Source organism: Stylophora pistillata, chromosome 8 (genome assembly GCF_964205215.1).
Source record: "Stylophora pistillata chromosome 8, jaStyPist1.2, whole genome shotgun sequence".
Classification (NCBI taxonomy): domain Eukaryota; kingdom Metazoa; phylum Cnidaria; class Anthozoa; order Scleractinia; family Pocilloporidae; genus Stylophora; species Stylophora pistillata.
The window spans coordinates 11,804,714-11,828,908 of record NC_142526.1 but is presented as its reverse complement, the minus strand read 5'-3'; the positions used below and the strand labels follow the sequence as shown (position 1 = coordinate 11,828,908).

The 24,195-nt window shown below is 38.1% G+C and overlaps 2 protein-coding genes across 7 annotated transcripts in view; one reads left to right on the top strand and one right to left on the bottom strand.

The window, feature by feature from the left end:
* Nucleotides 1-24,195, bottom strand: part of LOC148724991 (uncharacterized) — a 312,950-nt gene that overhangs the window by 220,111 nt on the left and 68,644 nt on the right. The gene's annotated exons all lie outside the window — the stretch shown is intronic.
* Nucleotides 332-22,434, top strand: LOC111328775 (uncharacterized). 6 transcript variants are annotated; one of them, XM_088731726.1, is made up of 12 exons: nt 332-527; nt 776-916; nt 1,368-1,456; nt 2,499-2,589; nt 8,906-9,286; nt 10,053-11,899; nt 12,872-13,017; nt 13,474-13,531; nt 14,126-14,208; nt 14,453-16,219; nt 16,491-16,619; nt 22,378-22,434. In XM_088731726.1, the coding sequence occupies exons 4-10, from the start codon at nt 2,499-2,501 to the stop codon at nt 14,499-14,501; spliced, it is 2,655 nt and encodes an 884-aa protein (XP_088587852.1). In that variant the 5' UTR covers nt 332-527; nt 776-916; nt 1,368-1,456; the 3' UTR covers nt 14,502-16,219; nt 16,491-16,619; nt 22,378-22,434. The 6 variants fall into 6 exon arrangements, with proteins under 6 accessions (XP_088587852.1, XP_088587851.1, XP_088587848.1 ...); XM_088731725.1 differs by lacking the exon at nt 22,378-22,434 and adding an exon at nt 17,805-17,994 and having other exon boundaries at nt 1,402-1,456; XM_088731722.1 differs by lacking the exon at nt 22,378-22,434 and adding an exon at nt 17,805-17,994.

Below are 24,195 nucleotides of genomic sequence, written 5' to 3'. Positions count from 1 at the left end.
ACCCACGGCCACAAATCCACCGCAGAATTCAGGAGCAAAGGTTGACCTCTCATTTCGATTCTCTAGCCACACAATCTCAGCCCTGTGATCGACGCCAGGCGGCTGTTCGTGTCCTCAGTGAAACGTTAAAACGTTTGTAGACATCCGAGTCCTTTTTAAACACGACACACACACAACGACTGTTGAAATTGGCTTGGTAACCTCGTCATGTTGGCAAACCAAGACTCGCGGGGGTACTAAACCTGAGGGGACCCCGGGTTTTACAAGAAGTTTTGTTGACAAGTTGAGGTCTAGTACCCCGCTGCGAGTCTTAGTTTGGCAACATGACGAGGTTACCAAGCCGATTGCTTCGGTCGGTGTGTCTTGTTTAAAAAGGACTGTGATGTCCACAAACGTTTCAACGTTTTACTGAGGACACGAACAGCCGCCTGGCTTCGATCACAGCTGATTTTTAAAAATTTACTGCGCATTGTGTTTGCCTTCTTGGTTTCTCCAAAATTTTGACTTTTCGTCGGCACGTGTTACACGTAAGTGTCAATGGGTTATCTATCTCGGGATAAGTTGATCTATCGCGCGATAAGTTGTTGTATCGCGCGATAAGTTGTTCTATCGCGTGATAGAACACTCTATCGCGCGATGAGTTGTTCTATTGCGCGATAAGTAGTTCTATCGCGCGATACGTTTATCTAACGCGCGATAATGTTGATTGCAAATTTTTTGAATGAATGGACTTAGCAACACTTATCGCGCGATAAAGTCATGAAAATTTTTGTAGGTGAATGGCCCTTGAGAGCCACCGTAGATTCCAAACGAATCTTTACATTAAACAAAAATGGCGACTAAAACCAAAACCAAACAACAGCAACAACACCACAAGGTCTCGAATTACATCATTTTCACATGATGTCAATCATAGGTAAGTAAAGCGTACAAATTGAACTAAAATTGTTTAAACACGTTCGTTGTAGTCATAAACACTACTGAAAATGGTAAATGTATAATATCTTTGACTTCGTATTGGCACCGAGAGTGTCATCGAACTTCGGTGTAAATGATATTATTTATCACCCGTTCATTCATACAGATTTAATTTTAGAACCTAGACTTGGGTGAGTAAACTTTATTTAATCTTATGAAATCGTTTGGCATAATCCACACACCTAAGAAGAATGAGCATTATAAGCACCGAAAGACATCAGAGGTGAATGGAAAGCTTAGAAACAATCAACACACTGAATGCGGATTTACCTGCGAAGAGAAGTACTTCGATTATCATTATATTCTTAAATGTGTCCTTTAGACCTGATCCACTGACGATGATCAAAATAATTTTATTAAGTGTGTGCTTACCGGTAATCATATTTTAGGTAACCTGATATTGGAACGCTTTTATCTTGCAAGGAGTACCCAGACCGACTGTCTTGAATCATAACAAACACCTAGTTAACAATCGAAGGTAAAGAGGCAACAATTTTATTAAATTCTCGTTAAGGCTGTGTTCTAAGAAAAATTGAAGGGAGCCCAGTGCTCTGAAACTTTGAAATCCACGGTGTCCAGTTTATGCTTTCTATAAGAAAACTAAGATTCCTGAGTCACCCAAGAGCAAAAGTAAGGTGCAAAGGGCCCCTGGGTGCTGCTAGACCACAGCCCTGCTTGTGCACACCTAAATTATATGGTGGGCTCTTTCCCCAAACAGAATGATATTGATATTAACAAAATAGTTTTGTTCTTTATGGTTTTCGGGGTTTCACATTCAAGGATGATGGATGCCATCAATGAAATATATAACTAAAATTTTTATTTAGAGTTTCCAGACAGGTACTCCAATGTAATGGAATATTCTATATCCCAATGTTAATTTACACAATATTATATTAAATTATCATTATTCCAGATAAATTTGAAGCTTTGATGTCCCTGCCTCCTGCTGGGGGCAATCCTTTGGGCATTTGATATTTTGAAGATTTGCTGATGTGGCTAAAGTGCATTCGAATGCGCTAAACAATATTCAAAGATTCTTCGTTTTTACAACGAATGTTGTAAAAATGACCAAAGTTGCATGTTGGTGCTGTTGTTAGGCTTTTGGGTTGTAATCATCACTGTACTATGTAGAATTGTCTTTCTAAGCCAGTTTCTCGTGAAATTAGACTCTCCACCTTTAAACTATTCCATTAAAACATGTTTTACGGTGGAAAGTCTGAACACTTCTGGTTAAAATGCCCCACCCCGCCCATGCAAGGTTCAAATTCCCCATCCCAAAGCAGGAATTCAGTTCAATACATGTAGGTTTCTCAGGGTGGGGGGAGGGGAGGGAGGGGAGATGTTGAGGCTTTAAGGAGATCATCACATTACCAATCCAAAGGAATGTGTCACTTGTTAGATACTGTGTGATAGTTTCATGGTCTTTGAAAACTACAGTGAATAAGGATTTTATACTTGTGAAATGTGAAAAACTTATATGACAGAATAGTTGTCTATTGATGTCATTGATTTCTTAGATGGCACCTCCTGTTGAAAAATTAACAGAGATTGTCAGAGAGATTATGGAATGGGCTGGAGTTGACTGCAGTCATAAAATAGAAAAAGGAGGTTGGTGATGATTCATTCAACATAATCATGTAATATAGTGTTTGGTGTACTCAATTTTTATATACATTGGTACTTTTTGATGTACGTCTTTTAGTATCCATGTACTTCGAACAAGATCTACTTTATTGAACCAAGAAACTAAAGTTTTAACATTGACTCCCCAGAGTATTAATGAATAACCTTCCCCCCCTCCTTCACTCTGCAGAGAGGGAGTTATAAGAGGAAACCTAAAGAGATAATTTATCTCAAAGTTTTCCTTCCGGAGATTCACCAGTTCAGCTAACATTGTAACAAGACTTCTGTTTTTGGTGTCAGTTTTTAGATCAGTGATGTTACCACGGTAATTTCATTTCTAATGACATGCAGTTATATTCCAATTTTTGGCCTTATTACCTTTAGATCTTAACTTTCCAATGGTGAAATTTCTTCATTTGTTGCCACATTATGAAAGTGATTTTGCCTGACCTTTTGAAATGATGAATTGTTGATGTCCATTACAGAGTTCTGCCAACATTTAGTTTGTAATTTGTCATTCTTCTAAATGCACTACAATAGCTCTGACAGATTTGAGTGAAAACAGGCTATTTCATGGGAACTGTATGTGGTTACCAAGTGAAATGCAATGAATCTCCTCACTTGGAAGTTAGCCTAGCATTACGTTATAGAAATATAGCGCTTTGCCAAGATTAATATCTGAGCAGGCATAACTTTCAAATCTCTGGCCTTTTTGCAATCTTTCCTTCTGGTCTATTCTTTTTGGTTAACTTCTTTTTCAGATGTCATAGGCCAATGGATATTTGTATTTGTATTATTTATTTAATAATAACTAACATTATCAAATATTTTTAATTATTGTATTTGTATTTACAAATATTTGTTATTATTTATTATTATTATATTTGTATTTGCTGTAAACCTTAGAGTTCATTAATACACTTTTTTTTAGATAACAATGAAGTGATTGTCTTTAGCCACCATGGTAGTTTGGCTTGTTGACAGTTTAAAGCTTGTGCCATGTTTGCATCTGAATCTTGGGAAATTAAAAACCCTGAAAGGCTCTAATCTCAATTCTTTTAAAGTTTTCGTTTGGGGACATGATAGGCAACTCTATGGTTGCCAGAAAAAAAGAAAGGAGAGGTAGACAGACAGCTTATCCGACGAGAACAAATACCTTCACCGTGTTTTTACGAAGAACAACTACAACAACGACTTCATCCGACGAAACACTCACCGACCCACTACCACTACCGAAACAAACGACACCGCAACCCCTACGACTACAGCAACCATACCGTACATAAAAGGTATGTCTGAAAACATCTCGCGCATCTTACTACCCTTCAATATCCGCGTCGCCCACAGACCCATCACCACACTACGTCAGTTACTAACCAACGTTAAAGACAAAGACGAACCGAGGAACAGACAGGGAACGATTTATAAGATCAATTGTTCCGACTGCCAAGCCTCCTACATCGGTGAGACTGGCAGAAACCTCACAACAAGACTGACTGAACACAGACGGGCGACGAGGAAAGGTGATGTCAGCAATCACATTGCTGAACACCATCGACTTACCAACCACAACATTGACTGGGACTCTGCGCAATGCCTAACCTACAGCACTGACTATTTTCAACGACTGACTCTGGAAAGCTGGTTTACTAACTTAGAACAGACTCCCCTAAACAGATGTCAACAACTACCCGCCCCATACAAACGACTCATTCACGACATAAACATCACAAACGACCGAAAAAGAACAACCTAGCTTTACCGACAGACCGAAACAGACCAATCACGAACGACTTACGTCACTTGAGTCTTACAGCCAATAACATCACGGCAAAACCAACCGATCATTTCACACGAACTGGAATAAGAACATTCTACTGACAACAATCACTCACTTGACTCTGATGATGACTTCCGCACAGGTTGTCGAAACGTCAGTCACTGCCACCGACAACAGTCCTTCTCAGGACTACACTCACCCGGACGATCAGACTACACCTTCACAGAGGTAGATGTTTTGTACTATTTTAAGTAAGACCTCCTGCAAATTTTGAGTTTTTATCTCTCAAGAAAATTATGTGTTCTAAGTGATAAAGTGTTACAGCTTGTAGTATGATTATCAAGCAAGGTCACCTAATCTGCAATTTTTTCTGCAAAATTTTGCAATTGTCATGGTAATGAAAACAGTTGCATCTCAGACTGCTGTTTTAATTTCTTCTTTAAGAATCTGAAAGCCTGTGAATATTAAATATAAGTAACTTAAATGGCAGAAAAGTAGCCTTTGTTACTTCATATAATACTCGCTGAGTGCATACATATTCCTTGTTCTGTACTTTTCGGATCCCCACGCTGTGCATGTCTGTCATGCAATGTGAAAGTTACGATTTTACATCCCTCCCTTCTTCTAACAAAAACAGCTAACAAAAATATGACAAATATCAACTAATACCAAGTTCATAATTAAGTCCAAGTCATTGTCTGCACACAGTTCTGATTAATAGTTATGTGATATAGTCCTTCAGATAGTCTGGAGTTCTTCTGATGCGTGATGATCTCCTTGGATTCACATCTGACTCAGCATTGCTCATATCCTGAGTCAGACAGTTCTCACAATCATCATCACCACTGCTCATTGTTGATGCATGTGTGTTTGAAGGAATCTTGGTGAAGAATGACGCATTTCTTGTCACTGATCTCTCTGCATTCTGAGCTGTTACCATAGCCCCTTTTCTCTCTGTTATCTCAAGAGGCTATGGGTTGAAAGGTGTTAACATCTTGTTTTGTTTAGGTTGTTTGATCAGTACTCTGTCACTAACCTTTAGATCAGAAGCTTTAATTTGCATGGTGACACTTATCTACATACACTTTTATCTGCTCTTTCTGTTTATAACATCTGTCTGCCTGACTTCTGGTGAGTCCTGCTCTAATGCTTGATCAGCATAGGCAATATAGATTTCAATTTCCTTCCATGAAGAAGCTTGGAAGGTGACTTTGCTGTTGTACCATGGGGAGTTGCTCTGTAATGTTGCGGGAAAGTGAAACGCTCTTGCCTCCAACTCTTATATTCAATGGTAGCAATCCTTATGACTTTTTCAAGGGTTTGCATAAGTCTCTCTGCCTCTCCATTGGCCTTCGGCCATGCCCATGTCATTCTGTGGTGTCTGAATCCAAAGTGAGTAGAGAAGGACTAGCTAGCTGGAATTCCTGGCTGTCAAAAGGAGGACTGTTGTCTGTTCTTACCACATTTGCAATCCCTTGCCTGGCAAAGATGGGGAATTACTGCCTTAACTGAGGTTGACTTCAGAATTTCTACCTCTGGATACCTGCTATAGTCATCAATTACTAGTACCAGTAAGTAATCGCCATTAGTGAAAAGACCACAGAAATCAACGGAAAGTTCCTGCCAAGGACCATGTGGCAGAGGAGACATATTTAGCTGTCTGGCATGGTATACATTGACTGATCCTCTCCTGAACCATCTTGTCCATCCCAGGGAACCACATAGTTTCTCTCAGCAGGGACTTTGTTTTAACCACACCTTGATGGCCACTGTGAGCAAGTCAGGGACTGTCTGATGATGCAATGTTTCAAGAGCTACTAATTGTCGAATTATGTACGGGATGACAACTCATGTAGTCTGCAGGGTTTTCTACACTTTCCAGGTCTGTAAACAACTCTGAATTTTTATGGCTGTAGGTGCAGCTGTATTTATACCTTTCCAATCTTTCAGTTGCTTTACAGGTGGGCTTGTTGAAAATTGTTTCCAGTGGTCTGTAATGATCTGCAAGGTTGATCCATGAAGGTAAAAGTGGAAGTGTTTGACAATTAACCCACACTGTTGCCAGGTCCTCTCTCTTGATTTGGCTGTAGCAACTCTCGCAGTCAGTGAGTGAACCACTTGCATTGGTGATGACATTCAGGCCAACAGGGCTGGCATCTACAACTATTATTCCGACTTGAGCTGTGGGTCGAAGTATTCCATCACATCAGGACGTGTCACCCTGCTAGCCTTTAGAGATTCAAGTGCTTCATGTTGTTGTTGGGGTCCCCACACCCAATTTGTAGAAGTGTTCAAATATATCACTCCCTTCTCTGGCAGAACATAATATATAACAGCTCTCATTTCCGAGTTGGGTTTTTCACAGCATGGGCTGCCAAGTATATTTCAAATCCGCTTTTGAACCACTTTTTCCATTGAGGATCTATGGAAGAATTGTCCTCATGCACAGAGAAAGGAGGAAATAGAGGCAGAACATTACCAGCCATGGCAGATGATAGCAGTATAAACAAAATGTAGAATTGTAGACTTGGATATTAATCAGTCGATTGTGGTGTTGGCTAAATGTCGAATTTTACCAAGAAAATTGTTTTAGAAATCTCTGTCACTTCCCTTGAAGTTGTAGTAGTAGTTTATCCTTGAATTCTCGTCATGAAATATAAAGTATAAGTAACTTAAATGGTACAAAAATAACCTTTTTAATCAATCTTCATACAATACTCACTATATGAAGTACATATAGATTTCTTGTGTTCCATACTTTTCTGATCCCCACAATGTGCATGTCCGTCACTCACTATGAAAGTCATGATATTACTATGAGAAGGTTGTGTAATGTGCTCACAAAGTAACAAAAGCAATCAGCTTAAGTTTCAGTGTTACTTCAGTTGCTTTTTGACATTTATGCTACCATAAATTCCTAAACCACACTAACAGATGAGCCACATCCTGAGTTTGGAAGAAAAGTTTTAGAGAAGAAATTAGAAGAAATCACAGGTGCAATCTTGAGAAACCTGCTTGATATTGGTTGCTTTATCAAATGTACATGTGCAAAAACTCTCTAACATTGTGAACAGCATAAGTTTCAATCCTTACCTATAATATTAACTATCAGGTAGTATATATGGACATGATAAATATAGTGACTTATGTTTGAACTTACTCTGGTGTTAGTCAGCCAGTATTTTATTCATTCCTGTCAGATTTTCAAATGCATTTAAATTAAAACTACAAGTCAGAATTTATCTTTAGTTTGTTTGTTGGGTTGTTGGTAGCTTAGTGACCAGGCATTTGATCAGGCATTTATTTGCTGACACAAACATTTTCATGGGCAACACTGTAAACAGCTTTACAATGGAATGGAAATTCTTTGTAGAGTAGTGTTGATCGAGCTACTCAAAGGTGGCCTTCAACTGGTTAAAAAGTTTCTTATTATGGAAAAGGTTAAACACACATTTTTATGGACATGATATATAAGCAGCTTTGTTAGGAGCCACCAAACTTGCAAAAGTGATGATCGATAAGTACCTTGGTATATTTTTATGAAGTTCTTGTTAGGTTGCTAATCAGCCTTAAAAATTTAACTCTATGCAAATTTGTGGCACATTTTCCAAATCTTTTAGCAGATTAAGTGCACCCCTCATTTGGTTGGAAAATATTGGAAAAAAGAGGTGCAGCTCCTCCCTCAATGTCTACAGAAAAATTGTACTTGATATTAAGTGAGCAGTGTCAGTTTCATGAGTTGTATATGCGTTTTAAGATTTTGGTTGTAAGTTGCTGTTTATTTTTACTTTTAACGTCCTACCCTATTTTCCAATGATAATCCTCGCCCATGTTATCATTTTATCCTAAGAGGTGCCTAGCATAATACAGTTAAGAAAGCTGTTACTGGCAGCTTTTTTGATATTGTAGTGTGTACTAGTCAACTTTGACTCATGGTTTCACCATGAACATTTTTGAAGGCGCTGCATCTAAGATCTATAAGGGTGTTGACAATGCAAAATTATAGGTGATTTGGTAACTGGAAAACATGTTGCTTGATGTTTCATAGATTTTGGCTAACAAATTCTGGGAAAACAAAATTTTAACACAATATGCATGATTACATGATTAATTAATTGCTACTTTCTTGTTTTTGAATTTTTATGTCTCCTAGATAGTTACAGTTTCTACCTAGTACTAGACTAGTTAGATACTAAACTCTTTTTACCTCGTGCTTTCAAATATTCTCAGGCATTTTCTTGTCAATATTGAAAACATGCAGAGCAGTAATTGGTATCATTGTCAACTTTCTAGTTTGCATGACTTTCCTCCCTTTCTTACTTGGCTTTAAGATAACCCTTGTAAGATCTCACTGGGGACTTTTCTTGTCCAGTTTTGAACATCAATGTAATCAGCTGCGAGTGTCATACTAAAATAACACTGCGCGGCTGATCAGGTCATCTCTTTTGGAAAGGTGCTGAATTGTGTGAATTAATTGTGTGGAAGGAAGAATTAAATGATTTTGATTTCTCTCTTTTGCAGATTTGACCCTAGTTCAACATATCAGGCAGGAGATCTTAAAAGTATTTGCAACAGCTGAAAGAGAGAATGGTAAAGGCACCATTACCAATAATAGCAGCCTTATCTGTGAATTGCAAAATGAAGTTGAGTTCCACCAAGCTCAATGTTATGAACTAAGAGAAGAATTAAAACAATTGAAGGAGAAGTTAAAGCTCTGTGAAGAGAAGAATGAAGATCTTCAAGCTGAAGTAGGGAAACAATTGTTTCTAGAAAGCAAAGAAATGCGCTGTAAAAAGATTTGTGAGCCCTCCAGTGAACATGGTAGAGCTACAGGGGCACAGCAGGCATTTTCATGTGCAGATCTTAAACAACCTGATGGTAGAGGTCTATTAGACAAATCAGGTAACAACCTTCTTGATTTAACATAAAACCACATGGAATGTCTGGGTTGTCCAAATAACCCAGGCCAACAACTGACTCTTTTCTCTGTTCACTCTGAAAAAACATGCCAACCATTTTGAATGCTTGTTGGTCAATTTTCAGATGTGTATGGAAGCATGACATTGCATTGCACACTTTGTATCACAAACTAGTCACTCAAAATCTTTTTGGCATCTTTGTAGCATAAATGACTACTGAGACTCACTAATTTTGCTGTTAATTTTCCCCACCATATACAGTTTTAGGTCACTGAGTGATAAATGGCTTCTGCAGTAAAATTCAAAATAGTGGGATATAGATGGTCATAATCACCAAATATATTTTGCTATTATTTTCGCCAATCAGAACAAAAGACTATAAACGTTTGCAGCATCCTTACCAATGATACCTATCCGCACAAAAGTATAGGTTGCGAAGAAATTGACGCGGGACATTGCTTGGGTGGGAATTAAGTGATATTTAAGAAAGAATGTGGGTCATTAGGAAACAATGGTAATTTATGCAAAATATGTTGTGGTTCAAATTTTACCTTTGGTTTAATTTTTTTTAAACTGGTTTCAAAATTTTAAACTGGTTTAGAATTTTCAAACTGGTTTAAAGTTTTTATGGTATACATGCATCTGTTATACTATTCTGATGCATGTGTTGATATGAATGAGAGAAAAATACCTGCTCTTCTGACAAAAATATTATACTTATTGTATTTTGTGTGCCTTTTCTTTTGCAGGTTTCTTGCTTCAACAAAGACTTCAAGAGATCTCGCATTCCCTATCAGAATTGGAATTAAGCAGAATCAAAACTCTTGTTCAACCCAAATTGAATAGCTTCAGACTTGCCAGAATCAGGGAGGGTTCCAACTTGTTTGATGAATTGGAAAAAAAAGGGGAATTTTCCTGTTCCTTTGTCAGAGATCTTCTGAGAAGAATCCATCGTTTTGATCTTGTAGAGAAACTTGCTGTACCTTTTCACAATGGTGATGAATCATACAGAGGGGAATCCTATCCACCTCAAGACAGCAATCAACAGAATGAAGTGTCTGAAAGTGTTTCAAGTGTTGATGGTAAACTATCTGATGAAGTGAAAGAAAGGGAAGACATTTTTGACAACATTAAATCCGAGGGAGAGGTCCAACTTTGCAACAGTTCTAATTTACACCCATTTAACAATAATAGTGAAGTGGTTGCTGATACTTTTCATCCAGAGATCATGAATGAATCAAGGCTTGTAGGAGATGTGGATTTGTCAAAGGAAAGATGTGACTCAGCCTCAAGCTTGTCTCAGTCATTTGATGCGACGAGTATTGGAGAGGAGTACCAAGTGAGGTCTCAGTCACCTTCAGTTACAGGTGAACAATTTGAGGGTGGAGAGCTGAAAGGAGCATGTGCTCCTAATGGCAAAAGGGACAAAGAGGGCTCACATGATTCCTCTTTTTGTGATGATGCAGAGAGGCAATTCTATTTTAAACATCGACAGTTTAATGACACAGATGGTGCAGTTAATTTACCAGATATAGCCCATGATAGTTTTATGCCAGAAGACTTTGATAGTATGAATCAAGATTTTCTTCCTTATGGAAACACAACTCAGAGGCAAAATGTTTCAGGTTCAAGAATCACTGCTCAAAAGGATACAGCAACAGATCAGTCTGATTCTCAAGTGGGCAGTCAGTCAATTAAATGGGAACATGTAGGGGCCAGACCAAGAGACAGACTTTCTAAAACAGACAGATCCCCAGGATCTTCTTTGTTTTACTCATTGGAAGATTTAGTTCCTCCCCAAGTTGCTGGACTTATGGCTCATGGAGTGACCAATGCTTTCTTAGCAAGACACTCCGAGGACAAACATCTTCATGAAAATTTATATTACACTAATGCAGAGAAGATGTTTACTGAGAATCCTTCATTACAAGGAGCTATTCATATTGATGGCATGTTGAACTTAATTGACTCAAACAAAGCTGAACTAAACTTTGGTGAATGTCAATTTGCTTCAAGGCCAGATCCATATTGTTCACCACACTCCTCATTTTCCCCTCAGGCTGGTGGAGTGTACATTGTAGGAAACAATGGTTCGAACACTGACTTCAACTTGGTAAATTCTAATGCAGAGGTTAATGGATCTGACAGCAGGCTTTTGTCAGGATCAGAACTAAGCAGAGGTAGTCAGTTTCTGCCAGTCACAGTAGACAGGGATGTTTTGAATACATCTGGTGAGGGTAACTCTAGTAGCATTGCAGTTTACACATCTGGTGATCATTTGGCTTCTGGACACTATAGAGAACGTAGCAGGGCCCATTATTCTTCAAGCTCTGGGTTAATATCTGGTATCAATACAGGAGGAAGTCAACAATCTGGCCAAACTGAGGATTCATTCTCAAACAGAAACCATGGCACAGAGTCAGTGGAGTCCAGAGATAGCTCCCTGGTTGAATTGGAACAGCACATGGAAGAAGCTTGTGCACTGGTGGAAAGAGTGCCGAGGGAGAGAGAAGAAAGAGAACAGTTTGGTCAGGAAATTGAAAGAAAAGAGTGTGAAGTACGAGCAGAAAGAGTGCGGAAGAAGAGAGAAAGAGAGGTAAGGAAGCTGTAGAGGAAGCCAGTTATTATTGTCATCATCAACGGGAGGTGATGACATGTTTTTATTTACATATTGTTTTTAATTGTTATAGGACATTATTTTCATTATTTTATGAGGGTGGTAGGAAAATTACAGGTTGGCAATTTATGTCTGCTTTTCCAGAAATTTTGTAACCTGTTGTGGTGAAGAATTTACTAGGATACACTTTCCACTGTCGCAAGTCACTTTTTTCAAGGTCACTATTTGACAATTCATGTAAAAATTTCAAAATGGAATACTATAGATAGTGTTGAACATGCCTATTTATACCAAAAGTATACTTTTTAGTATGCTTTTTGTACATTTATTTAACCTGATGATCTAGTGTAAAATTTTTATGGTTTTTACTTCATATTAAGTATTTTTACCTTGTAAAAAGCTCCAAATAAAATTTATGGAAGACTTAAACTTGAAAAAGACTGGGCAGGTATTGAGTTGAGTTTAATTCTTTGCCCTCAGAGCTAACATATTGGTTGTCATTTGATAAAGATATCTAATTATTTTGATAACTTTCAATATCTGTTGGTGACTGTATTCATTAAGGCATAGTGCATATCTGGTAGTACCCTCTTTTGTTACATGCTGTGCTGCAAGGTCGTTGTGTACTTTTTTTGTCTATTTGATACGGTTTTTGTTTTTTAAATGTGTACACTTTAATTCAATCTATTGTATGTTTGTGTATTGTGTGTACATAATGTCTCTGAGACATACTTTAATGAACATTTGTATACCTATTGTATAAATTCGGCTGCAATTTTTTAAAAGGGTTAATTACCATTTTGGTGATACAAGATTTAGCAAATAAAGGGACATGTATGGCCAGACAATAAGAAATGAGGGGAAAGACTGTAGTCATTTGCAATCAGAGGTAATTAATTTTTGCAGGTGAATTGGGAGATTTGGGTTGTAAAATCTTTGTTTCCCCTGTAGGAGAGAGAAACTGGAGCAGGAGGAGGGCTGCCAACAACCACTTATGGTCCTTTTGTAGTGGAGTCATTAAACTCTACTCACAACAGCCCTCAGGCTTGGTTAGAAGGGATTGAAGCAGCAAAAGCTAAAGTGTGCTTTCAAGCCAGGTGGGCATGGTCTGAGCAAAGTCTTATCCTTGTAAGGCTTTTTTATAAGCAAAAGTGCTGGTCTCATACAGGTAGTTGGTGCATAAAGTGTACATACAGGTTGGTAGATGAAAATGTGAAACAGCTTCACAATTGAGCCACACCAAAAAGTGTCACCCTCTCAGAAATCCATACACAAGTGTATTTTGTTATTAAATTCACCATTCATGAGCACTATGTATTCTATAATGCATTCTCATTTCAAATTTGATTACAACTCTGACCAACATATCAAAAGTTTAAAATTTTATTCTTTGAAAGGTAATGACATGCTCTAACTTTTAGCACTGCAAATTACCCAGTACAACCCCAAACAGTAACATTGATGTCATCTTCCAATTATTCATCAGTAAGTTGGGGGTCATTTTTGCATTTTCTAGTTTTATTTTAGCTTTATTTTATTTGCCTTTCTTCCAGTGGACCTTGCAGGGTTAGACCACAGGGTGGCCATGACAAGTGCAGTGTATGCCTGCAGGTAATTTCTTAATAATCATGGATCAATGATTTTTTAGCTGAGAGGACATAATAGATCCTTGCTCTCTGATTCTCTCTTCTTTAACTCCAACTCCTGTTATTTACTATCATGTACAGTGTAACTCCACCTACAAAGTCTTTCATATCTTTTTTGTCCCCTCCTAGTGGTTTGAGAAAGCATGCTTCCACTTTGTCCTTAATGTAATCGTCAATCTTATAGTTGCAGGGTCAAACAGTTGCACTCCTAAGATCAAAATACGAATTCTCTAAACTGTCTGACACAGTTCTCTATTAATATGAGCTTTCAGAAAATGTAGTGTTTGATCAGACAAAATTCATTTGTTGACATTCTACTTTCCAATTGTCTATATTAAAATGTACAGATACTGCAAGGACAAATTAATGGCTTCCTGGAGTATGTGCTAGGGTTATCCTCTTCAAGTGGAGGAGCCAAGACTTGAACTCAAAAGAACTTAAATTTGATATTACACATTCATTGTTTCATTTAATTTAGTTCTTATTTACAAAGAACCTAAGATAACTATTTTTAAGTAAGAACAATGTTCTCTTAAGTTGTTCTCATGTGCATTTGCAGGACTCATTCAGTGGTTTACAGGTTTTACCATGCTCCCACAAGATCCACTTGCAGTGTATTGTCAGGCTCATTCAGGGCAACGTGTAAGTTTGTTACAATTCAACTAGCTCCAGAAATCCCATGCCCCATTGTCACTGAATGGCAGAACTGGAATGGCTCTTTTCGTAGTTACCTTAGCTTCCACTTCCCTATGGTCGTCAGTGTTTTTAATTGTGATCATCCACCTCAAATTCAAGTTATGGGTGAAGCATTACTATAATTGTAAGATCTTTTATGGCTGTCTTCAGGTAATTATGTCTGAACAGTATGTATGTATTTTTTTTCCAGATTACTTTGCCCATCCTGCCTGCATTCCTTTTTCCCCCAAAGTAAATAGTCCTCCAAGGTCTGTAGCCATATAGTACAGCCTGAAAATGGCAAAGTCTGACATTGTTCAAGTAGGGGTACATCTATCGTGTGAAATCATCAAGTCATACCTGAAGTAGTCTCTTATACTTTAACAGTCAATCACATACATTGCTTTTGTGTGATAATCTCCCCCTTCCTGAGAAATGATTGACAAAGCATATCATATTTTAATTGTTATCACTCAAGGTGACAGAGGTAGAGGTGATCACTCTCATGTAGTGGAGATCACACTTTCACTATAAAGCAAGGATTTGATTAACTGTGTACTTTTGTGAAACTCACTTAGCTTGGTCCGCTTGTATTTTCCAACCAAAGTAACTACTTAATTTTACTTCATTATTTGATACATTTCCTGAAATGATAATTTATGTTTCCCTAGGAAAGAGGAGGGCTTATTAATTATATTTGAAGGAATGTAGAATGCAAAGGATAATTGAGATCAAGTGTATGCTCATGTTATATTTATAGGTTATATTTGTCCTAAGTAACAAGACATAGTGCGGTACCAGCCACATGTGAATTATGCAGTTTTGATTAGGGCTCCTCAAAACATTTTCTCTAGCTTGCACAGAATTAGGGAGCATACAGAGAAAGAGTTAAAGAGAGAAATATTAAGAAAAAAACTAGGAGATGTGGAGTTGGGGCTGCTAGACATATTTGCCCGCTGTGTGTGTGTGTATGTTGGCAAATAGCCCACTTAAGTTTTGAATAGCTTTGTTCAGCCGTATCTTAAAATGGGTTTCATGATGGAATATCAACAAACAGATCAAACAAGGATAATTATTGTGGTTAGACCCACTTAAATTTTGCAATTGCAGATTAAAGGTGGTACTGGATCAGTAGTATGAAAATGAATAGGGACATGTTGCATTCAGTTCAGAAGTTATCAATTTGGTTCACCAAACTCGTTTTTGAGTCATGAGCACATACAGCTGAAGCAGAGCTGGCAGTCGGAGCCGCCAGGTGACTCAAACTACCGGCCAGTCAACCACCTTTAGCCAGCTACTTTCAAACCTTGCAATAAACTACAATAATTAAATTGACTTTTACAATGTAAATGAATAGAGTACATTGGCGTAAAATATCCAGCCAAACAAGTAGTACCATTATGAAACACTGGTAAACAAAACCCATAGAGTTACCACTCTGTGTTAATTATGGACTTCTACCTGGACCTTCATCCAGTTAATTTGAGCAAATGCTAGCTCATGCAGACAGTGACTTTAACTCATAGTAATTAACTCCTAATATCTGAACAAATGACTTAATTGGCACTTAGTCCAAGAGAGCCAGGAATACCACAAAATGGGACTATATGCATCTTTATAAAGGAGTCAACTTATCATTCAGGGTTTACTGGTTCAGGATTGAGCTCCAATTTGGTGGAGACCACAAGATTTCAAAGGTCTGTGATATCTGTTACTATAATGCAGGAAAAAATCTTGATCAACATTTCTAAGATGAACAGAAACTACGGCAGAAAGTTAGTGGAGCTATCTGACATTTTCTTGCTTGAAGTGGAATAGCGGGAAGAGGGGAGAGAGAGAGGACTTTGATTGGGAAATCAAAGAAAGGTGTTTGAAATCTGAGTGAGAAAAGCGAAGGAAGGAAGGGGGCTGGAGAGAGCCAGATGGTGACAACAATCTCCATTAGCAATGAGAAGACCCCGGCTCGCTTTGTTGAGAGGTAATTGTTCTGGCCAAATTTAGTATTCTGTTTTGAAGGTCATTTTGGTTACGCCTGTATCAGTTTGAAGGTCCTTTTGGATACGCCTGTATCAGTTTGCAATTTCTACCAAAATGTTGAGCAGGAAATCAAAGAAGTTATTGAAATGTTCCTTGCCAAGCAAACTTGGATTTGTTTGCCTCTAAATAGCTTATGAATTAAGATGTAATTGTTTTCTAGGTTGTTCAGATAAAATGAATTATTTTCCTTGCAAAAACTCTCTGAATTCCAGGAGCTTCCTGTTGCACAACCAACAGCCCCCAAGTGTTGTTATAAGGAGTATTCAAGAGTAACATTGGATGAGGATTTCAACAGGCAGCCCACAGTTCAGAGGATCAAGCACAACTGTACTGGTGAAGAGGTAAGCAACTGATTTTCTTTTGTTAGTTGTTAAAAGTTAGTCATTGATTAACAAATAGGTTGTGACATTCAGGTAGTAACCATGTTCAAAACTTACGTGAAAACATGTCACTGTGAAGCTCAGAAAACCCATAAACACCAAAGATATTTCGGGAATATGTTATAAACTTGAGAAGGAAAAACCAATGAAATATAAGCGAACTTATTCAGGGGCTTGCAGATCCCATACTTTTTTTTTTATAAAATTGGTTGATCATAACAGATTAAACATTTTTTATAAACTCTTAAGAGCATAAGCCACCGAAAAAGTAAAGACTAAATTTCCAAGCTTTCGCCGATCCATGGAAACTAATTTATATTATAACATAACCAAAGCACAGCGCGCGCTCGATTCGGTCAAGTAAGTGTCCACCATTTGCCCATGGGTGTATACTGCTTAATGCTTGTTTTTTTTTCTGGAGCTAAACTGCAGAATACCCTGCCACTCATTTACATGTCATTGAATAAGAATAGCGTCCATTGTGTTATCTTCGTTTTTCACAATAGAGGCCATTCGTATTCAATGACTTGTAAATGAGTGGCAGGGTATTCTGCCCTTACTCATTATGGATGCGCTTGGGAGGTTTGCAAAGCACTCAAGAAACTAGAGTCCCCCCTGGTTACCGCCCCACTTGACTCTTACCCTTCTTTCGTGCTTAGCAACCTCCCGCATGTAACCTCAACTCTATAATGTAGGCCGTGATATATACTACTTGTTAAATTTCACAGTGTTACTGAAGAACAGCATAAAACACTTACTTTTTTTGTTTTGTTTTTTGTTTTCGTTTGGTTTGGTATATTGTTTGTTTGGATTGTCATGGTTGATCCGTCATGCCTAATTTGAAGTTGTGTCAAAATAATGATTTTCCTTTAAAACAAGAAATTTTCGTGTATAGTCCTTGCGATCTACTATTGATCTTGGGATGATGTTTGGGAATGATGTTAAGGAACTTTGCTGTTTATTATATTTGATGACACATCCACTGATTGGAAAAATATCATCAAGCCGTATGTTACAGAAACCGTGTTTTTTTAAAGCTTGGGAGAAGACTAGCATTTGAAATCTGAATACTTGTTTTAGATGAAAGGTCTCGAGATAGGGGCATGTTTGCTTTCAATTATTATATTAATTGTTTTTATTTGATAGCATGACCAAGATGCAAGCCCAATTAGTACAAGCAGGGTTCGTACGGGTCCTGGAAATCCTGGAAAGTCCTGGAATTTTATTATCACATTTTCCAGGACTGGAAAGTCCTGGAAAAATACTGCTGGTCCTGGAAAGTCCTGGAAATCTGTTAAACTGAATAAAGTAATAAAATTTTCACAAAAAAGTAAAATGAGCAAATGTTCTTGAGTATTATTAAATCGTTCGCGTTTATGGTTTTGACCGCATAACTATTTCTCTTTCGTGTTTTTTCTCATTACAAAGTCCCTTCTGATCTTGTCACTGACTAGATAACATGCGGGCTCGAGTATAACAATGGATAGAAGGCTCGTGTATCATCATAAGCTCATGCGCAGTAGTAACCTTGATACATGCATGATTTTGTAACTTGGAGAATTGTAACATCTAATCAGTACATGGGCGTCTTTAGTTTTAAACGTTTTTATTCCGAAATATGCCTGGGAAATGCTTCTTTAGTGACCGATGGTTAGAAAACGCTTCCTATAAATTGTGGCTGGAACGTGACGTTGACAAGTTTAAAGCAAAATGCAAAGTTTGTATGAAGGCGTTTGATGTATCAAACATGGGAGAATCGGCGTTGAAAAGCCACGAAAAGGGAAAGAAGCATATTTATCTTATGGAAACGCAACAAAGAAATACAACCGGCGACATAAGAAACCTTTTGTCGAACTGCTCTTCCACTGCCCCTCGAAAAGCTACTGAAAGTAGTAACTCTACTTTGACTGTATCAAGTAGTGGTGCTAGTACAACAGCAGGTATGTCGGGGTTCGTGACAAGGAATGATACTTTAACTGCAGAAGTTTGATGGGCCCTAAAGGTGAATAGCAGTCATTATTCCTACAATTCCTGTGCAGATATAAACTTCTTAGTGCAGCAAATGTTTCCAGACAGTGACATTGCAAAGAAATTTACCTGTGGGGAGAAAAAGGCTTCTTACCTTTCTTGCTTTGGTATTGCACCACATTTCAAGAGTCTTCTGAAGGAGAAAGTCAAATCTTCAAATGGATATGTGCTTTTGTTTGATGAAAGTTTGAATCATGAACTGCAAAAGAAGCAGATGGATTTCCATGTTCGCATTTGGAATCATGACAAAGTTGAAACTCGCTATTATGATTCACAATTTCTTGGGCATGCCAGTGCAGAAGATATGCTTGAAAAGTTTCATTCTTGCAAAGAGGACTTGAGCTGTAGAAATTTAATTCAACTCTCTATGGATGGGCCTAAGGTGAACTGGAAATTTTATGAAATGGTAGAGCAAGAATTGAAGAGGGATTACAGTTGCACTCTCCTTAACACAGGGAGTTGTGGTATACATATTGTGCATGGAGCTTTTAAGGATGGTTGTGATGCAGCTGGATGGACGGTGCAGAAAACTCTTTCAAGTCTTTACTGGCTGTTTAAAGACAGTCCGGCTCGAAGAGAAGACTACATTAAAGTAACTGGTAGCAGTGTATTCCCCCTGAAATTCTGCCAGCACCGGTGGCTGGAGAATGTGTCAGTTGCCGAGCGAGCACTTGAAGTGTGGCCTCATATTGTCAAATATGTTAATGCTGTTAAGGCAAAGAAAGTTACTGATCCCAAATCCAAATCTTATGAGACCATCAGCGGTAGTTGCTGTGATCCCTTGATGCCTGCAAAGATCGCCTTCTTCGCATCAGTGGCAAAACAGATCAATCCTTTTCTCACAGCATTTCAGACTGATAGACCTATGCTGCCATTCATGAGTCTTAGTTTGTACACTTTGTTGAAATCATTGCTTAATAGGTTTATCAAGAGTGAACTTGTAATTGAGGCAACATCTCCTTTGAAGATCCTGAAGTTGAAGCCTACTGATAAAGAACAGCAGTTAGACTACCAGAAAGTTGATGTTGGCTTTGTGGCACAACAGATGCTGAAAGAAAAGTCTGGGAAATTGAGTGAAAGGCAAGTTCTTCAATTCAGAATGGAATGTAAAGATTTTCTTGCAAAAACAGCTTCTAAACTGCTTGACAAAACACCAATAAATTATCGACTGGTAAGGAATATGTCTTGTCTGGATCCAAGGCTAATGGCATCAGAGAAAGAAGGATGTGTTAACAAAATGAAAAGAGTTCTTGCAATTCTTGTGGAAGCCCACAGATTAAAGGCTGCTGAGTGTGATGAGGTGATATATCAGTTTGGACAGTTTCTGGATGAATGTGCAGGTAATCCTGACTTTCAAGATTTTGACCCTAGTGAACCCTCTTCAAGAGTTGACACACTGTTGTATGAACACATGGCTGGTGATAAGCAACTGACGAAAGTGTGGAGGGTCATTGAATTACTGCTGCTAATGTCTCATGGTCAAGCCACAGTTGAAAGAGGCTTTTCTGTAAACAAAGAAGTGGCAGTTGAGAACCTGTCAGAGAGATCATTTATTGCACAGAGGATTATTCATGATCATATTGAATCAGTTGAGGGCCTTGCCAATGTAAAAATCTCAAAGCAACTTCTTATGTCATCTGCTGGAGTGCGACAGAAGTATCTTTCCTATCTAGAAGAGCAGAAGAGAATTAGAGTGTCCCAGGAAAAAATGCTTAAAAGAAAGGCGACAATGGATGAGATCGATGTGCTTAAGAAGAAGAAACGGCAGTTTGAAACTGATGTAGAGGCTCTTTTAAAGACTGCAGATGAATTTGCTGATAAGGCTGAAGATTCAAGAAACCTTACTTGGGTTGCCAAATCAAACAGTTTGCGAAGATCTGCCAAGGAAAAAAGGGCAGCCTTGAAAGACATTGAAGAGCAGCTGGATGGAAAGCTTCAACAGCTCAAAAATGATTAACCCTGTCAATCCCAAGATGTGAATATTAATTCTACTTACTATCGGCCACGGATTTTTTATGTTACTTCTGAGAATTTAGTGTGCAATCAAAGGACTTCATATTTTATATTTTTCTTATAATTCTCATTTGTATGTCTGATAATTTGTTGAAATTAAAGTAAGTAGAAATGAATAATTATTTGTCTCTTCTGAGAGTGAAAGGGTTAAGGTGAATTTTGGAGTCCTGGAAAAATCAATCCGAAGCCTGGAAAAGTCCTGGAAAAGTCCTGGAAAATTGTTTCTGAAAAAGGGTACGAACCCTGTACAAGTTGTTTAAAGTATTAGTATCTGTAAGTATTAATCAGTAGCATAATTATCAGATTTTTATGGTTCTTCTGTACGTTTGGTTTTGATTCCTTTTTGACGCCAAAAGAAGTACAAGAAACTGTAAAAAAAAAATCCGTTTTGAATCAGTGGAGAGACCAAACTTATTTTAATTTGTAGTTATGCTTAGTTGCAGGGTGCTCGTAGATGTTTGTTTAGGCGCCATTTGTTAGGGTATTACAATTTAAGAGTATTACAAGAGAATTACAATTAGCTCTTTTATTATCCAACTACACCTAGACGAGTACAAATAACGCCATAAACGAGTAGAAATATCACGCGGTATTTGTACTCGTCTATTGTAGTACCGGTTAAACAGGTTTTCTCGTATCGCGCAAGCGAAGAATTGGATTGTAGTTACGAAAAAAAAAAGTGGCGGACAATTTGAATCATATTTCCGACGACGAGGAGCCAGAATGGCTGGCAAATATAGGTCCAAGTTCATTAGATGAATCGAAGGAAGAAAAACAGCTTTACGACCAGAAAATTTCTTCATTTAATGAAGAAAATAGAAACAGCGACACAACAACGCGCCAATTCCGTTCCGCTTCGCATACTTCTGTCACGGACTCCCCGTAAATAAATATCTGCGAAATTCGCCCGCACTGAAATAACAGTTTGGCGTGTTGGATAATAAATGACATATTAGACCTTTTGTTGTTTAGTATCGCTGAGTATTTTTACTCGTTATTTGTGTTTTGAGTCGCCCTACGGGCTCGTTAAAATACGGCACAACTCGTAAAAATACTCAGCGATACTACACAACAAAACGTCTAAACAGATATATGTATTCTCCCGTCTCATGTTCAGATAATTAGACGAGTCATCCTAAAACCCAACATCACATAAAGCAACGACGGACAGTTCATCCGACGAGAACAAGTACCTTGGCCATGTTTTTTTTTTTTTTTAAAAATAAGATACCGATATTACATGGGGAAATAACTTCCTGGAGTGCCGGGGTTATCTTCTTGAAGTGAAGGTGCTAAGAACTGATCCTGTTAGCGTGACAAAAAATAAAAATAAATACTTTTCCCTTCCACTGAGGTAAACTTACTTAAAAGATATAGTTATTCTTCGTTTCATCTGTCACTTTTTTGCTTAGAAGCAAAGATAACTTTTTAAAGTGAGTAAAGCTTTCTTTCAAATTGTACGAAGTGTATTTGCTAGACACATCTTCAATTTGCATATTTTGCCGTGCTCGCACTGAGTCCACATTTAAGACAACGCTTTGTATGTTTTTAAGTAATTATTCAAATGCTTGAGAGAATACTAGCTTTTGAAGTCTGAATGTTTGTTGTAGGCGAAAGGTCTAGAGATAGGTATGTTTGTTTTTATTTGTGAGTTGTAATTGTCGTTTTTCTTTGCTAGCATGACCAAGATGCAAGCTCAGCAATTGGTACAAGTTGTCTCAAGTATAAGTATCTGTAAGTATTAATCAGCTGCGAAATTATCAGATTATATATATCTTATTAACCAAGTGCGAGGGCCGTACTGGGAGTATATCGGCCCGAGGTCTTGACAGTACGGACCGAACGCAGCGAGGTCCGTACAAAAAAGACCGAGGGCCGATATTCTTCCAGTTACGGTCCCGAGCAAGCTTGGTTAATAAGAGATTTATTACACGACTGAAGTTCAAAGGGACACAAGTGCGGTATCATTCGGGACCATTTGGGACAGTGCCCGGTCCAATACTGAGAGAATATTGACCGGCAATAGAGCATTTCGATTGTTTGATTTTAGTTATTGGCCCTCTGACTGCCCGAGTCGTGTAATAAGAAATCGTTATTGCTCTTCTGTACTTTTGATCTTGAATTCCTTTTCGACGCCTAAAAAAAGCACAAGAAACTGAGAAAAGTAATCCGTTGGTGGAAGATGTGATGGCCTACCGTTGTTAGATCAAGCAAAATCCATTTTTTTTTTTTTTCCATTTTCTATCTGTGTGCTAAAGGATGTTCAGAAATCGGGAGAGGTAATTGCTAAAGGATGTTCAGAAATTGTTAGAGGCGATAACTGATTGGAGTGCTGGGGTGAACTTCAATGTTCAAGTGGAGTGTCAAGAATTGTGCAGGGATGCTTTGCTCACCTTTTGGTGAAAACTAAAATTCACTGGGGATACCAGTGATTCATAATTGAACTGTTATTTCTTTAAGTAGGACCAAAGAAGTGTACCCAAGGTTTAAGTAAGACCAATTTTCATTTCATTTTTACCTACGTATAATTTCAGGATGCACATCATGTTTGTCAAATTTTTCCACGCTCCTAGAGGAGTGACCTGGACTTGTCAAGCTAATTTTTGCGCACATGGTAAGTGTCCAATTATACAGTCACACATTGTTAAACTTGATCACAGGCAGCCCAAGCTCACTACGAGAAAAGCGGACGTGACTCTTACCGTGTTGCGTAACGTTTTATATTTATAAAGGTTTGTATGGGATGTTATCGGTTTGGTGTTCAACTGCTGTTGAACACCAACATAGCGCTAACTCGCCGAAAACGCTTCAAAATGGCCTGAGACGTTCGGAATCAACAAAGAAAACAACAAGGCAATAAGGTGAGCCCATTTTATTTCAAAACAAGACATTTTTTTCTCTCTTTTAAGGCAAACCGATAACATCCCATACAAACCTTTAGAAATATAAAACGTTACGCAACACGGTAAGAGTCACGTCCGCTTTTCTCGTAGTGAGCTTGGGCTGCCTGTGACTTGATTTAACACTGAGAAACTTCAAAAGTTTTCTGAGTCAAGAGGTCAGGGCTTCCTCTATAGAGGGCTACGAATTAGGCTCCGTAATTGTGCTTTTATACATCAATTTCTGCATAACACTTACAAAGTCCCATAGGAAAACCGATATTGTAAAGGGCCTTTACATACAGTCAATTTTGAAATATCTCTTGACTATTTGTACTGTCACTAGTCGCTATAGTCCATGAAAGATATTTTCTATATGTTATAGACTTCAACCAAGAGACGATTTTAAAAGCAAATTTATTCTACGTTCAGTTAATGAAACGCATTTGATCGAAACACGTGGTGGTGACGATTAGGATGGTGATGGTTCGACTGAAAGGGAAAGTTACAATAACAAGAATATATCGAGGAAAAATTGACAAATTGAACGAGTAGACTAAAACCACTGAGGGTCTAGACTGAAACCCGATGTATGCACTGAAAAAACGAGAACCAAG

What these genes read in the sequence shown, in the direction of transcription:
- LOC111328775 (XM_088731726.1), top strand. Translation starts at nt 2,499, where the DNA reads ATGGCACCTCCTGTTGAAAAATTAACAGAGATTGTCAGAGAGATTATG. An exon ending in AGTGCAGTGTATGCCTGCAG is followed by an intron (nt 13,532 to 14,125) that starts GTAATTTCTTAA and finishes GTGCATTTGCAG; the next exon opens with GACTCATTCAGTGGTTTACA. An exon ending in AGGCTCATTCAGGGCAACGT is followed by an intron (nt 14,209 to 14,452) that starts GTAAGTTTGTTA and finishes TTTTTTTTCCAG; the next exon opens with ATTACTTTGCCCATCCTGCC.